The following is a 15,769-nucleotide window of genomic DNA, read 5'->3' as shown; positions in this document are numbered from 1 at the left end:
GGGAGCTCTTCTTAATATTTTGACACCAAAATCATGTCGATACACCTTACCGACTGCGAGTAAAGCCACCCACGCTTTAACTTGACAGACTGTATGTACCTTAAGGGAGTTTCAAGATCAACTTATTTATTTGAACAGTATGACTCCATTTTCGCTTACAAATATAAAGGGGGCAACTCATTTAATTTATTACAAAATCTTGACTAATTATCGGCTGTATTTAATTATTTTAGTAATTGTTAAGTTTAAACTCAATTTTTATATTAAAATTACTACTTTCTGTGTGGAAATTTGGTCGTGAGCCTAACCCGGCCCAATCCCAGCAAAACTAGGCCCTGGCCTGGTAATCAAGCCTGGGTCAAGCTAGAATGAAACGCTAAATCTGGGCAGGGCCTGGCTCCATCGCCGCGCCTGGCCCAGGCTTCACCCTAGTTCAATATCGATTCCTAGCCATTTTCTTATAGGACTTCATTGTTTTATGCAACTATTTATGGAACCACTACCAGAAGTATCTGTGGTATCCTCAACACAATCAATCACAATATACATAAAATCATTTCGTGCTTAATCCTTTTTAATTACATAAATAATTGTTTAGGCCTGCATACATATAATATACTTACAAGATCGTTATTTAGAGGTTAGAATTACGCTAGCCTAACGTCTTATTATAATTTAAAATTAATTTACTCACTTTCGAAATCCACACGTAAGTATGCATTAGTGGTTTTTGCTCGATGTCTCCTGACTCTAGAAGGGCTTTTTATTATTTTAGGCATTTTACGACTTTAAAAAATGACACTATTTTAAGCACACACAAAGTGACATAGTGGATATTGGATAATGTACAAAATAATATAACGCCATCTGCCCGGCCTGGCCCAAGCCTGGAACCAGGAAGATACCTGGCGATTTCTGCACGAGTTATTAGTCGACATTTTCTCTAAAACAAGTTATTAACTTCCATTTTAAGAATTCGGATCAAAGGATATATTTCATTATTTTGGGAATTGTAAAATATTAGTATATTTTGCTATAGTTTACTATAATAATTGTTATTTTATTATAATTTTAGCATTTTTCGTCATTTTTAATGTTGTTATGATGAATTACTTATTTAGATCTAGGCTTAAATTTTCGCGGCAAAAATACTTGAAAACTTGCAGTCTATGGTCTAGGGTGCGCGCCTTTTAGTTCTTGGGCTTCGCGCTCGATAATGTATTTACTTCACGCTGCATGCTCATTCTTTGTACTTCCCACATTTCTACACAAACTTTTTTAAAATAAAAATTAAAGCATCAACAAAACTGTAATTCAGTGATTGCAAATTATGCTTTGTTAAAGCTCCTTCGGCTTTAACGAACACATTCTCATCACGTATCTCGTGTTTCACCCTCGATTTTTTCCAAAATGCGAACTTTTCTACATTACGTACAACACTATTGTATCAAATGTATATTACATTTATTTTTGTATCTTGGCCTGGGATTGCTTATTCAGTTATTGCCAAATAAAATAACAATTTTATTTATAATGAATAATTTAATCTTTTTGTTCCTTATTTCTAAATTTTATTTTCAGCTACCCTGAAAAATATATCATTGCAATCAATTTATATTAGTGTTCACGCCATGCGAGAAATCCCGAGGAACGACACGAGACGGGACAAGACATATCTGCTTGTCTCGGTATTTCTCGTCTCGTTTTGCCTCGTCTCATTCTTCCTCGTCTCGTGGTTTTCTTCCTCGTCTCGGGTTTTCCGAGAAATGCGACAGATGTGCACTAGCAGAGAGAACAGCTAGCGAAAGCATTCGGAGCAATCTTTTGCCACCCTCACGCCGGAGCATTCTTTTGCCACTCTGACGCGCTAATGCTAATCAGCGTTCTTTAATGTATACTTAAAGTCAAAATATAATTATATATTATATTTTTGTGGCCATTACTGATTAATTTGATATCAAACACGAGCATGTATGCTCGTGTTTGATATTTGATATTTTTTATTTGATATTTGATATATTTGATATTTTTTAATATATTCTGCCAATTATAACAGAATATATGAAACAGAAAGCTGAAAAGGTATGCATATTTTCAATTCCTTTGGAGTTTAACGAATTTAACACTAATTTAATCTTTTATATTTTAAATTAGAATTTAAAATTTTTTTAGCGTCTAATTTTAATTTATAATAAGTACTAATTAACAAATAAGTCAGTAAACTCACATAAACTCATATGATAACACAACGGGTTTTATGATTCAGCCCTACGAAATTCATGTATGTATATACTTGTATATTCATTTATAAAGATAAAATATTTTATAAATCGGAAGCCCCTTAGCTCAGGACGAAAAACCTTTCGTTATAGATCATTTTGTTCCTGAGACGTTAAGCAAGAGAAAATTTTTAAATATACCAGCTGTATACTTTCAGATATGAACGTTATAAGGGTCCCCAGAGGAAAATTGTCAGTGATAATTCGTTTCCTAATTAAAAGTTTGTTTATACACATGAATATACAAATATACATATATGAATATACAAATAAAGATACATGAATTTCGCAAGAGTTAATTATAAAATCGACTGTTAGTTATGCACTTACGACTTACGACTGTGCAAGTAGTTACGCACATTTGAATTTATAAATGTCCCGACAAATATATTTGAAATTGTACTTCGAAAAATAAAAAATTTAATTAGTGTTAAATTCTTTAAACTCTACATGACTTGAAAATATACCTATATTTAAACTTTTTTATTTCATATATTCTATTCTTATATTTGGCAGAATAAATGTTTCACTGGAAAAAATGATATACTTGTACAGTAAAGTTAAATCTGTGAAATAATCCCAAAATAGTCGTGTTTGACATCAAATTAATCAGCAATGGACGAAAAAATTTAATTTTTTAGCATATTTAGAATTTAACTATTCATTAAAGAACGCTAATTAGTATTAGCGCGACAGACTGGCAAAAGAATGCTCCTGCGAGCTGCCCGCTCCATCAGCGCACATCTGTTCCATTCCTCGGAAAGACCGAGGCGAGACCGAGTAAGGATGATACGGGATGAGGAAGAAATAGACGAGACAAACCGAGGAATGGGCTCAGGAAAACGAGACGGAACCGAGGAATGACCGAGATGAAAGCGAGCAAAGTTCGGTATTTCTCATCTCGGACGGCATCACTAATTTATATTATTACAATTCATTATATGCATGGGTATTGAAGCAGACATATTTTCACTGTCTTGTTTTTATTTTTATTTATATTTCATTATTATCGTTGTGTGATCAAAATTTGAGTTTTCGAAAAAAATGCAAAAATTTGTTATGGCAGTTAGGGATGGGGGGGGGGATAAAGTTTTACACACATCTAATAAGTTCACGTTATACTCCTCAGAAACAGCTTTTTTCTCGGGGGTTTCTCACGTATTACACGTAAAAAATGTATTATACGTAAAAAACCTGTAAAAAACGTAATAAAAGTGGTCGACTCGGATAGAGCATACTTAATATAACCTCACTTTTTAAAATTATTCTTATGTGTACCGACTTACATTATTGTGTATCAGAACTCCATTTGACATAAAAATATCACTAAGAATATCAAAATTGACACCACTGATTTTAGAATTATTATTTTGACTGCTTTTATCTAATTGCACCAGGTTTTCTTCTGATGCGTTCATAATTATAACGCACTTTTTTCTGAAAAAAGTATTGAAATCAGCGAAAATCCTTGAATGACTAGTTTTTTTATTTTTAAGATAATTGCAGTTCGGATGGTTTTGCAAATTCACCTGTGGTTTTTTAACCTTTCTTTAGCCGTATTCGATAATACGCGGTTGCATCCCTGAGAAAACGCAACATTTTTACCATTTTGTTTAAAAGAAAGGATAATTCTTCCCAACATGGATTCCTTGGTCTGCCGCCTCTATTCATTGTCGAAGTTGCAGAACAATAACTTTTTTTATTCTGCTGTAACGTACGTAATTTTCTGGGGTCAGGGGCCCCTCGGCCCCCTGGGGCCTGGGGCACTAGCCCCACCGTGCTCCTTGGTAAATACGGTGCTCGGTGTATCTGTCGGTACAATTACAATAAGGAATTAAATATATTGAAAACACGTTCTCTTATGGTGAATTGAAACCTATGCGGCGGCCGCTATGGAAAATTTGGAAAATTTTTAAAGAAAAATCTTAAGTATTGCAAGGAAACTTCTTGAAGGTTTTCAAAATTTGAAAAAAATGTTTACAATCAGTTTTAAATATAAATAATTAAAAAATGTAACAGATCAAAAGTGTACATTTCAAAGATAAATACATGGTTAATCAGTTTTGAAAATTAATAATTGAAAAATTTCACAGATGAAAAATGTAAAATGTTTTTTTTTTATGTAGAAACGTTAGTTGTTGGAGAATATTTCAAAAGATTTCAACCATTTTTAAAGAAAAATATGAAATATTTTAAAGAAACTCATTTTAAAATAAAAAATTCCAAATATTTTAAGGAAACTTCTTTAAAGTTTAAAAAAAAAGAACACATGTACGCAAAATTTGACTCATTTTAAAAGATAATCAGATGGTTTAAAAGTGTTGAAAATTTTGTCAAAGAATAATCTGAAAATTATACGGACACTTGATTCAAGTGCTCAAAATTAAACAAAAAAAAATGCCAAAATTTGAACTATCTTGAAAGATAATCAGATTGTTTACAAATTTTAGAAAGATTTATGAATAATTTGTAAATTGAAAAGATTGCAATTTTAAATGATTTTATATTTTGATTTACATATTGTAAAATATACTGAGGAGGTTCAGAACTTTTAAAAGGATCGTAAAATGATTTAAAAATAAATCGGATTAAAAAAATGTTGGAAAATGATTATATTTTCTAAGATTTTACCATTTTTTAACATTCATTGGAAAATTTTTAATGAATTTTTTTTATTCAAGAAAGTTATAATACATCAGCAAAACACTTTCCAGCAATTACACTTTAAATTCCGCTTTAAGGTCTGAAATTGCCAGAGAACATCTCTAATAAAAATTTAAAGACCGTATTGCCTTGACAACATGACAAGTCAAAGTGTGACTTTTTTTTTAATTTGCCCAATTTGTTGAAATGATATTGGTAGGGTGGAGAGGAATCTTCGATTCTTGCAGATTCTTGGCACCTCTAGTTCGCAGAACTGGCGGAGAGTTTCCGAGAAATTAATTTCAGCAAACTATGGAAAAGTTTAACAGTTGAAAAATGATGTTTTTCTGAAATAACAATAATTTTTAATAAAAAATACAAGTTTGGAATGACTGTTTGTTATAAAGGTAAAACCACATTCCGAGATTTGACAAGAAGGAAACACGTCTTATCAGTTTCGTTTTAAAGTTATATAAATATAATTTTCGTAAGATTCCGTAGAAACTTTCAAAAATATTTTTGAAGATTTCACATATGCCGAAAAAATGCAGACCATTTGTATGTATTTTTTTTTATTTTGCAGGATTTATAAAATATTAGGAAAAATTAGTCAGCTTGAAAGATATTTAGGACTTTTAGAAGATTTTAAGAAATATTTTTTAAAGTAAATTTTTGAAAAACTATTCAAGTTTTTAACTATTGTTAATGTGTTAGAAAATTCTAAAATTCATCAATAATTTTTAAAGTAAAAAATGACAATTTTACAATTGCCTTAAAAACTTCGAGATTTCTAGAAAATTTCAGAGGAATCTTAACAGAAAATTTTAATTATTTCAAAATTCTTTGAAAACTTCTAACATTTTTTTCGGGATACTCAAAATTTTGTAAAATTATAAAAAAATTGTTTAAAAAATGTATAGAAAATTTTTTAATTTTTCAAATTTTAAATTAAATGAGAACTTTTTAAAACTTTTAAACCTATTAAGTATCTTTTCAAATCATTCAGTTTTCCTAAAAAATCTTTTAATTGTCCTAAAATCTTCTAGATTCTGTTTCGTGTGTTTTAAAATCAAATATCAATTATTTAAAATATTTTCAGAAATCTTATCATCTGTACGGAAACTTTATTCGTAAATTAAGATATTCTAAGTTTTTGTCCATTATGTATTTCATTTTTCTTATCTCTTTCAAAGTGTAAACAAGTTCAAAAATTGTATACTGTTTTAGCAAAATTTTAAGGACAGACTTATTTCCTAATATTAAAAAAAATCCCTTAGTTTGAAATTTTCATTTACACAATCGATGTTGTAGTGAACTCGTAATATTCATTAATAGACTTAATTACAGCTTTTTAATCATGATTAAATTTTCGCGCGTTCCTTGTATAACGGTGATTCTGATTGAGAGATTTGAAACTTGTATTTGCGCGAAAAATATACTTCGATTGCACACGAACGATGCGAGGCGACGTGTTTTTGTTTATTCGCATCGTTTTCAAATAAATGGATAGGAATTAATTATCGGTTGAAATAGAATATAAGTTTTGTGAGTATAGTGAGAAAAAGTATATATTTTTAATGTGGCAGAAAAGTTAGCTGCCGTAAGTAGAAAATATGTGCAGATACTTACGTATATGTGTAGATTTTGGGCCATTTTTCGCATTTGTTCCTTTCTAACCAAAAAATTGACATTTGTCGGGTAGAAAAGGAAATAGGGGGGCAAATTTTACAAACCCAAAGAAGCAGATGCTTACCGTAATAGTTCAAAAATATAAAAATATTGGGGAAAATAAAAGGACAGATGCTGTTACCACCAAACAAAAAGCTCAGGCTTGGGAGAAAATTTCCCAAGATTTCGACGTGAAGGGAATTTCTCCGGAACTTCGTTCCGCCAACAAATTTAAAGTTTTGTGGAACAATCTGAAACGAAATGCCCGGAAGCATTTCAGCAATTTTCATCAAGAAACTTTTAAACCCGGTAAAGAAAATTGTAAGATTATTTATTTGCTAGTATATTACATATTAATCGTTATACTATTTTCCACAGGTGGTGGAAGCAATCCTTTAAAAGTAGCTCCTCTTGCAATGCAAGTTGAAGAAATAATTGGCAACACAGCACCAGTGTAGAAATACCCCGGTTTGATCCGACCAGAAGAAGGTTTCTGGCCAGAATCTGACCGGGTCAAACCGGGATACTATTGTGTTAATTGCCCTTCCGGGATCTGACCGAGTTCGCACCGGGACTAGCCAGTGGGAACTAACTAACTTTGTTCTAGTTGTTTTGACTGTTAGGTGCCTTTTATCATGTAGAGCCGTTAAAAAACTCTTTAAAATGTATCAAGAAAACAGTCTATTTATATAATTATTGCGAAAATGACACAGTTTATTCTTCTAATAGTGTTTTTCTTCTTTTTCTATCGAATCATTTCCATTAATTATCGCTCCAGTATGAAAGTGCCCGAAGACCCCGAATAAAAGAGTTAGAAGCTTTTTAATAATTATAAATGATCTAAAGAGAAATGGTTTCGGTTTTATTTTAAAAGAATAATTTTAAATTTTAAATATTTTAAAATGTGGGTTAAAAGTATAAACAAGACGTTGACATAATTTTTTTTAATTTTTCAACTTTTACCATTTTTTTAGGTAAACTGAATTACGTCAGGATGTGAAAAAAGTTCTTGAAATTCATGGGAGATTTTTTAATTTTTAAAAAGGGTTTGAAAGATTTTCAAGCATTCAAGCAAAATTCAAGCAAAAATAGAACTTGTGAAGTTTTTTTTCTTCTAAATTTTGTAAAGTTTCACGAAAATGAGATCTTTTTTCAGGTTCCTAGGAAAAATTAAAATAACTTTTTATTTCGGAAAATTAATTCGAAGAAATTATTTAAAAAGATTTTAGAAAATTTCAAAAATGGTCAAAGAAGAAGCTGACAGATTTTAGGGCAACTTTTAAAATCTTGCAGAATAAATAAAAAATGCAGAAAAAATTTGAATAATTTTTAGAAATTAGAAAGCTTAGAAGGTCTGACAAAAAAAAAACAAGAAGAATTTTCCTTATATTCGTGTAAAAGTTTTAAATAATTTTTTATTTTGAGCAATGAAGCATAAGAGAAAATTGAAAACAAACAAAAATCGGGTAAATTCAAGAAATATTTAGTAGAGCTGAAAATAATTGTGAATTTTTTCAAGAAAATAAATAATTGTTCTTAAAATTGCTGGGTAAATTTAGAAGAGAGCAAGGTAATTTTTTTAAATTTGGAAACATACAAATGTTAAAATATTTCAGCTTCGTTACAAAGTCTTTTTGATTGAAAAACATCACATTTAAGAGTTGGTTATTTCATTGCAATAGAAAAAAATATTTAAGAATTTATCATATTCTTTGTTTGTCAATTATAAAATAAACGAATTGTTAAATTCTCATAAATATTTCTATTTCTGTAATTTAAGTTTGTCGAAATTTAAAATTTCCGAAAATAATTAATAAATTATTAATTGATGATTCATTAAATTGTTGGCCTTATTTATAATTCTATTGATTACTTATAAATTAATAATCAATTAACTATGTTGCAAAATTCTAAATTTTGGGAATTAAAACATTTGTCGGGAACTTGATAATTCGTTTATTTTAAAAGTCGGTCTTGAAGTCGGTGAATTTCAGTTTTGAATATTTTGAAATTTGGGATTTTATTTTCTATTAATTAAAAATCTTGTCGTGATTTGAAATTTGGAAAATTTTATAATTCGATAATAATATATTTTTTCGGAATTTTTTGCATTCATTTGTGTATTCATTATTTATTTTTTTATCATTCTTTATAATTTCTGAATATCTATGTAATTTTTTAAAATTTGAATTATGTAAATTTTGCCGCTTTCTCCTATATTAAATAAAATAATACGTAAGTAAATAAGTCTCATTTACTACTTGACTCTACACTATGAAGAAAAAATGAGTTTAAAGTGTTTTTCATATTTATTTTGTAATTTTTATGCAATTTTCCTATGGTACTGTATGATTTTCTAAGTCGGGCACCAAAACTGGTGCATAATAGAAGTATCATAACCTTAAAAACATCTTAAGAAATATCCAAAAACGACTGCCGTAAGTAGGTCGTTTGTAAATATCTGACAGGCGAAAGACCAATTTTTTGTGTTTTAGGTGTTTTTTATCAATTATGAAAGAAAAATTACACTAATTTTAATTATATGGTTTCCCACTTTTGGTTCTGCGGTTCCCAGACTTGCCGTGACTGCGAAATCGTTGACCAACTTCTTTTTTATTTTCGAACATAGTTTCCCAGTGAAATTATACTTATTTTTTTTTTATACGATTTTTGCTTATTTTTAATGTATTCATATATTATCTTGAATAAGCAAAAAACGTAATAAGAAGAGAAATAACTTTTTCCGAACGAGGTTTTGAATTACGTTATCATGCTTGCACCTAATAACGATTCGGCGACTTCCGGAGTCTTTATTGCTAAAAACGCAATAAAACGTCGGTGGACGCCAGGTTATCCGTTAAGAAATTTGTTAAATTTCACAAAATTGTATCCAATTTCCTGGAGCGAGCGGATTATTTATAAAAGTAAGTGAATTATTTTGTTAATAAGTAAGCATTATTAATATTCTTTAACGTTAATGTTAAATCAATCTCTTAACCGGTTTCATAGGTTAGGATGTCACGTGAAACCTCTGAAATTCATTTTATCTCTTGTAAAAAAACCTATGCAAACTAAGTTACGCTTAAGGTAAATTTGTTATGCAATGTAACTTTAATTTCTTACAAAGCAATTTCTTACTGAAACTTAAGAATCATAACCTATATTTTAGTACTTACATTGAATCAATGGTTGTAGTTAATATATTTATTATTATGAATGCAGTTCTTAAATTGAAATTCCAACATCTTTTTACAGGTGGAAAAAAGTGCTGACAAAGATTCTTATCTGTACCAGTTGGTAGAATATGTTCGCTGTGGTAAAAAGGCTTCAGTAAAATGCGATCGAGGAGCCGAGTCAAAAACCGGTCGGATTCCGACAGGGTTACCCTATTTGTGTCCGGGATCCGATCCGGTAACCCGGCCAAGAGCCGACTGGGTACACCCGGCCGGGATCCGACCAGCGCAGTGTGATGAAACCAACCAGAATCCGACCGGGCAGTCTGACCAGATTCCGGATACAAGCAGGGCAACCCTACCGGAATCCGGCCCGAATCCGGTCATAATTTCTACACGGGCAGAGCCAATGGAGAATGCTTACGACGGCGACGCACTGTAAGGTATTGAAATGTAATTGCTGAGAAATTCGTAGTAATTTCAAATATATTATTTTTATTTTAATATTGAAAGAGAATAATGACGAGGTGACGGGAAGCTTTGAAGGGATTTATGAGGAGATTCAAATTGACGAAAATTCCATTGTGCAACCAACAATCGAAGAATCTGAGGTATATATATATTTTTTTAAATATTTTTTTTAAAGATAAGTTTGTATAAAATCGCACTCAATTATAAAAATAATGATGTAATTTTTGTATACAATTTGCAAAAAGTTTAAGCTGGGACAAAAAAGTTGGAAAAATTCGCATGATTCGATTTTAATGATGCATGAAAAAAATTATACGAGCATTCTGATGAGTTGACGTCATTCTATAGAAATTTACAGTTAAAATGAGCCTAAGAACATTGTTAAATGTTAATTATCTTAAAAGTTGTGTAAGTCTTGAGATATCATTGAATTGGCCAAAATTCCTGTGCTCATTTTTGATCTAATTTTTATAACTTTATGTTAGAAAGAACAAAATTCAAAGGCAGGATGTCTCTAATTTCAATTTTTAATGATTTTTAATTTGCATAGGAAAATGCATAGGAAAAAGTGACTTTATGGTATTTTTCGAATAATCGTTCACGGTTAGGGAAAATTTGACTATATTGACCGATACTGTATCATATAATATTAGAGTGGTCCAAAATTTTAATTCCCGGAGAAAGAGAATCCGTAATTTTTTTCGAAATTCGAATATTAACACGTGCAACCGGGCACTTCAAAATCCCATTAAATTAATATGGGGAAATTTTGAATTTTCGAAAAATTGAACTTATGTTCCCGGGTTTCGTCGAAACGTGCCGGAATATTTAGGGATTGAAGAGGTGTGTCTACGAAATAAAACCATACTATTAACATTTCTTTCCAACCCATACTTTTTAGCGATTTCCATCCTTTTTTCATACAAATAATTACTAATTGACAATTTGAATATTTCCCATGATTTTTTAAACAAATGTAAATTATTTAAAAAAGTATTTATTCCCAAAAAATGTAAAGAATAATTGTATTTTCTTATTGAAATGTAATTGTTAGTCATTGTTTGAAGTAATACATTTTTCTAAAAACATTATGTAATTATTGAAACAAATATTTATTGTCTCTTCAAAATTTCTAAAAATTAAGCCGGAGACCTCAAATTTCTTTTCAAATTAGAATCCTATGCGACGTTTTGCTGAATAATTACATAGTTTTGATATATTTCTTTTAATGTTTAATAAATCTCTATTTGTTTAAACAATATTTATTTTCTCAAGCAGTTTTTTCGATAACTGAAAAAATGAATAAAATAGAACACATTTAATTATGTTTCTGATTGTGTAGTGTACAGAAAGAATACACGAACCATTGTTTATTACTTTAAACAAATATAATTTGTTTAAATCATTACTTTTCCAAAAATACTTTAAAAATCGTAGTTAATTGTATGTGTTCTATTTCATTTTTTTTAGTTAGCGCAAAATAACTGCCTGACAAAATAAAAATTGTTTAAGCAAATAAAAATGTGTCGAACATTAGAAGAAATGTATCAAAATTATGTAATTATATAACAGACAGTATCATTGGACACCAATTTGAAAAACGTGAAATATGGTTTAATTTTTAGAAGTTTTAAAAGTAGACATAAATAATTATTCAAACATTTACATAATGTTTTTAGAAAAATATACTACTCCAAAAAATGACAAAATATTGAATTTAAATCAGAAAATATAATTGTTTTTTACGTTTGTTAGGAATAAATGATTTTTTAAATAATTAACATTTTCAAGGCAATTAAAAATTGTTTAAAAAATCATGGTGAATATTCAAATTGTCCATTAGTAATTATTTGTATGAAAAAGACGACGGAAATGACTAAAAAGTAACAATAAAACGTAAAAATGTAGTTTTTTTTTATTTTTTGGGTCATATTTGGGGCGCTGCAGGGAGGGTAAGAGTGGGTTGGAAATAAAAGTTACTAGTATGCTTTTATTTCGCTTGACATGTTTCGATGAAACCTTGGAATATGAGTTGAATTTTTCAAAAATTCAAAATATCCCCATGTTAATTAAATGGGATTTTGAAGTGCCCCGTGGTACGTGTTAATCTATGAATTTCGAAATAAAATAGATTACGGATTTTCTTTCTCTGAAAATAGCAACTTTTTAGGGGGTGTCTTGCCCTCAAGCGTGAAAAAAAATCGCAATGCATTTTTGGACTACCCTAACATAATATTGTATAATTATTTTCATACTCATATGAATTTCTTTCAGGCACTGAACATCCTCGATCAGAAGGAGTGGTCCCACTGGAATTCAACAATTCTGAAGACAAAGAAAAGTCCTGCGTTGCAGATTTGCTCTACTACAAAGATTCAAGGAGGAACTTCTTCAGACTACAACAATACGCAGCAGCTATTACTGCACAAAGGGAGCAGGTTCGCTTGAACAAGATTGTGCTTGGGCGAAAAATAAAAAAGACAAGCAACGAAAGATATAGAAAACGCTTTGAGGAAGTTGAAGCCCTAATTCAAGCAGAATTAAAGTACATCAACGTATTAAAAAGAGAAGCTGAGAAAAAAGCTAAACTGGAGAAGGAGGTTTTAAAAAATATTCGAATTCAGCAGGAATTAAAAATTGCAATTTTGCGTAAGCAAGTAGAAAATAATTGATTTCCTGCTTCTAAAATTGTTTTTTGTATATTTCATTTTATTCCATAGATTTAAGTACGGCGGGCGTACAGTGTGCAATGGTGCGATGAAATAATGTACAATGTTTTGAACATTATTGCCATCTGCATCTGTGATAATTTTATTATGACCAAAGAAATTGCATCTTAAATTACAGGTGCAAGATTGAAATAATCTTCAAATCTTTGAACATTATTTCTGAAAGCAAGAGAAATTTTTTCAATCTGTTTTAATTATGTACAATTCTTGGTTTTTCATTTCTTTTTCATAGATCTAAGTACGACGGCTGTTCAGTGTGCAATGGTGCGATGAAATAATTTTCAATGTTTTAAACATTATTTCAATCTGCATATGTGATAATGTTATTATGTTATTATGAATAAACTGACTTAATAAAATATAGAAAATTAATTTATATTATGAATTTATCTTAAAACATTTCTCCCTGCAACTCTGGACAGTATTACTATAATTTTTTTCTTCTTATATTTTATTATTTATTTTATTTATTATTTATTATATATTATTATTTATTTTATTTATTATATTATTACATGCATCTCAATGCAAGTTTTACGGTTTATTAATGATCTTAACATATGTATTTACTATGCTTGATTCTGAAAAATGCAGTCGCACAAAAATTATTTCTCAGAAATCCATATTCGGTTTAAGGGTAAATATTAAGTTCTTGTCATCGTAGTAGTCTGAAAAAAATTAGCTGTAAATTGGAAATAATAGGCGAAATTATAAAGTATGAAATTGGTGTTCACCTTTCAAAATAAAGTAGAAGTACGCATGTATGATCGTCATCAGGCTCCACATCTCCGCGAGTATGTACACCTACATTCAAAATGACATCTCACTGTACATTTAAAATTTGATCATCAGGAGGCATTGGCTCAGCAGCGTCACGTGCTTTATGATGTAAAACAGCTCACAGGATGGACATGCTCTACCGAAAAACGCATTCCTGTCTCTGAAAATTAAAATCTGCAATGGGGTTATGAGATGTGGCTTTAATGCACAACCTTTATCTGCCAAGAGTAATCCATCACCAACAACTCCAGCTTCCAATCGAGCACGTAGTCTAGAGTTTCGGAAAACCGACGAATCATGAGCTGCTCCCGGCCAGCGTGCAACAATACTTGTGAATTTCAAGTGGCCTCAACATTTATAGAAAAGTAGCCTTTCTTATTCCGAAACACTTCTGCATTATCTCCACCTGCAAATTACAGTAAAAAAATCACTTTAAAGATTCCAGATAAATTATGAACCTCAAAAAGTAAAATAAACTATTATTACTTACCGAAAGATTGAATTTTAACGTGCGTTCAATCTAATGTCGGAATAACTCTGGGAAAAAAGATATTGCATAAAAATCCACTTGTGTAGCTGTTATTTATTCTAGGATTGTTGGTAATTTTATAACTTGACGAGATAAACTGGAAATAGCTGCAGTGATCAAAGCACAATTCTGTGAACACTGCTTCTAATAACTCCAGAGAAATCTCCAGGAGAATTAAAAAAAAAAAGTCAGTTGCATTGTACGCAGAGGAAGGAGGAGTTGTATTCGAAGCTCAAAAGCACGGTTTCTGAATTCGAGTTTGAGAATATTGTGAATAAATACACAAACTGTTTTAAAAATTATACCTGCTATACCTACCTTCGTGTAGCACGTAGCAAATCGTATTCAATTTCGACAAGCAGCGCTTCAACGTACTTTTTCGATAAACGAAATCGCAATAGTGAAATCCAAATCAACTAAAGATTCAAAATAATTGATTCGTTCTTTAAATGTTCGGGGCGGTATCTCATATCCAAAGTCATCTTCATCATCAGATGAAGATAAAATATTGTTATAAATTCCATCCATATTTCACACTATCCTGTCACACTACACTTGAAATTCAACTTTGAGGTCATGTTGATTCCCGTTAATTCTTGTTAACTCGCTAACCAGCCAAAAATGGCCGATTAAGTTAATCGACGATTAGGCTTCTTCAATCATGGTTTAAAAGTTGGTGGAACGCAATGTGCTGATTAAACAAAGTTAATCATTGTTTCAAATTTAATCACAGTTGGTGAAATCGGCCTTTAAACGTTCGTGGTCCAGGTAGTTCTTTTAAATGTCTTAAAGGCTTTAAAATGTCCTTTTCGAAATTGAAATAGAAATAAGATCATAAATAAAAAGCAGAGCGGCTGAAGTTGAAATATGAATTCGATCATATATAACAAGCAAAGGGGTTATATCAATAAAGTAGCCGACACTCAAGGGTCCTTTGTTAAGCTTAATACGACGTTTCTCGTAAATGGAATGAGATACGCCAAAAAAGACAACATTTTTTAATTCAACTAGAAAATGGCATATTAGCACATAAGTTATAATTATAGATAAGTAAAATGAGAAAATTCATTAAATTAAAAAAAAATGTGTTAATAATTTGAAGAGAAATTTAAAAAGGGAGAGTCGGGTTAGCGACGGCCAACTACTGTAAATAACTCTGCCCGACCGGTACGTGACGAATACAAAAGGAACATTATATTACCGTCGCGACACTCTTAAAAGGACCTTGAAAATGACCCAAATCTCTCGAGACTATCTCTCAGACTAAATTGTTTCAAATCGACTCTGCTTATAGTCTCAAATGGTCCAGGCTATTTCGTTAGAGAAAACTCAGAGATTTCTATCGGTAGGGCGGCTTTCCGGTTAATTAACTTTTTTAAATATCAAATAATTGTCTATCATTAAAATAAAATGTGGCTCTTAATTCTGCATATTTAATGAAAAACAATATACAGTCAAAGATATTATAAGCATAGATGCGGTACGGAAGGTCGGAGT

At 30.5% G+C, this 15,769-nt stretch overlaps 1 protein-coding gene across 1 annotated transcript in view; it reads left to right on the top strand.

Annotated features, from left to right (window-relative positions):
* The window catches only part of LOC117182625, a 17,324-nt gene extending 4,364 nt beyond the window's left edge, over positions 1–12,960 (top strand). Inside the window, exons 6-9 of the mRNA XM_033375726.1 lie at positions 6,718–6,911; positions 6,969–7,028; positions 12,509–12,834; positions 12,955–12,960. Of these exons, the coding sequence (XP_033231617.1) occupies positions 6,718–6,911; positions 6,969–7,028; positions 12,509–12,834; positions 12,955–12,960 (586 nt within the window). The remainder of the gene's footprint in view (positions 1–6,717; positions 6,912–6,968; positions 7,029–12,508; positions 12,835–12,954) is intronic.
* Positions 12,961–15,769: the final 2,809 nt, after the last annotated feature.

Source organism: Belonocnema kinseyi, chromosome 2, assembly GCF_010883055.1.
Source record: "Belonocnema kinseyi isolate 2016_QV_RU_SX_M_011 chromosome 2, B_treatae_v1, whole genome shotgun sequence".
Lineage (NCBI taxonomy): Eukaryota > Metazoa > Arthropoda > Insecta > Hymenoptera > Cynipidae > Belonocnema > Belonocnema kinseyi.
The sequence above is the reverse complement of the archived record's forward strand: the minus strand, read 5'-3'. Positions and strand labels throughout refer to the sequence as shown.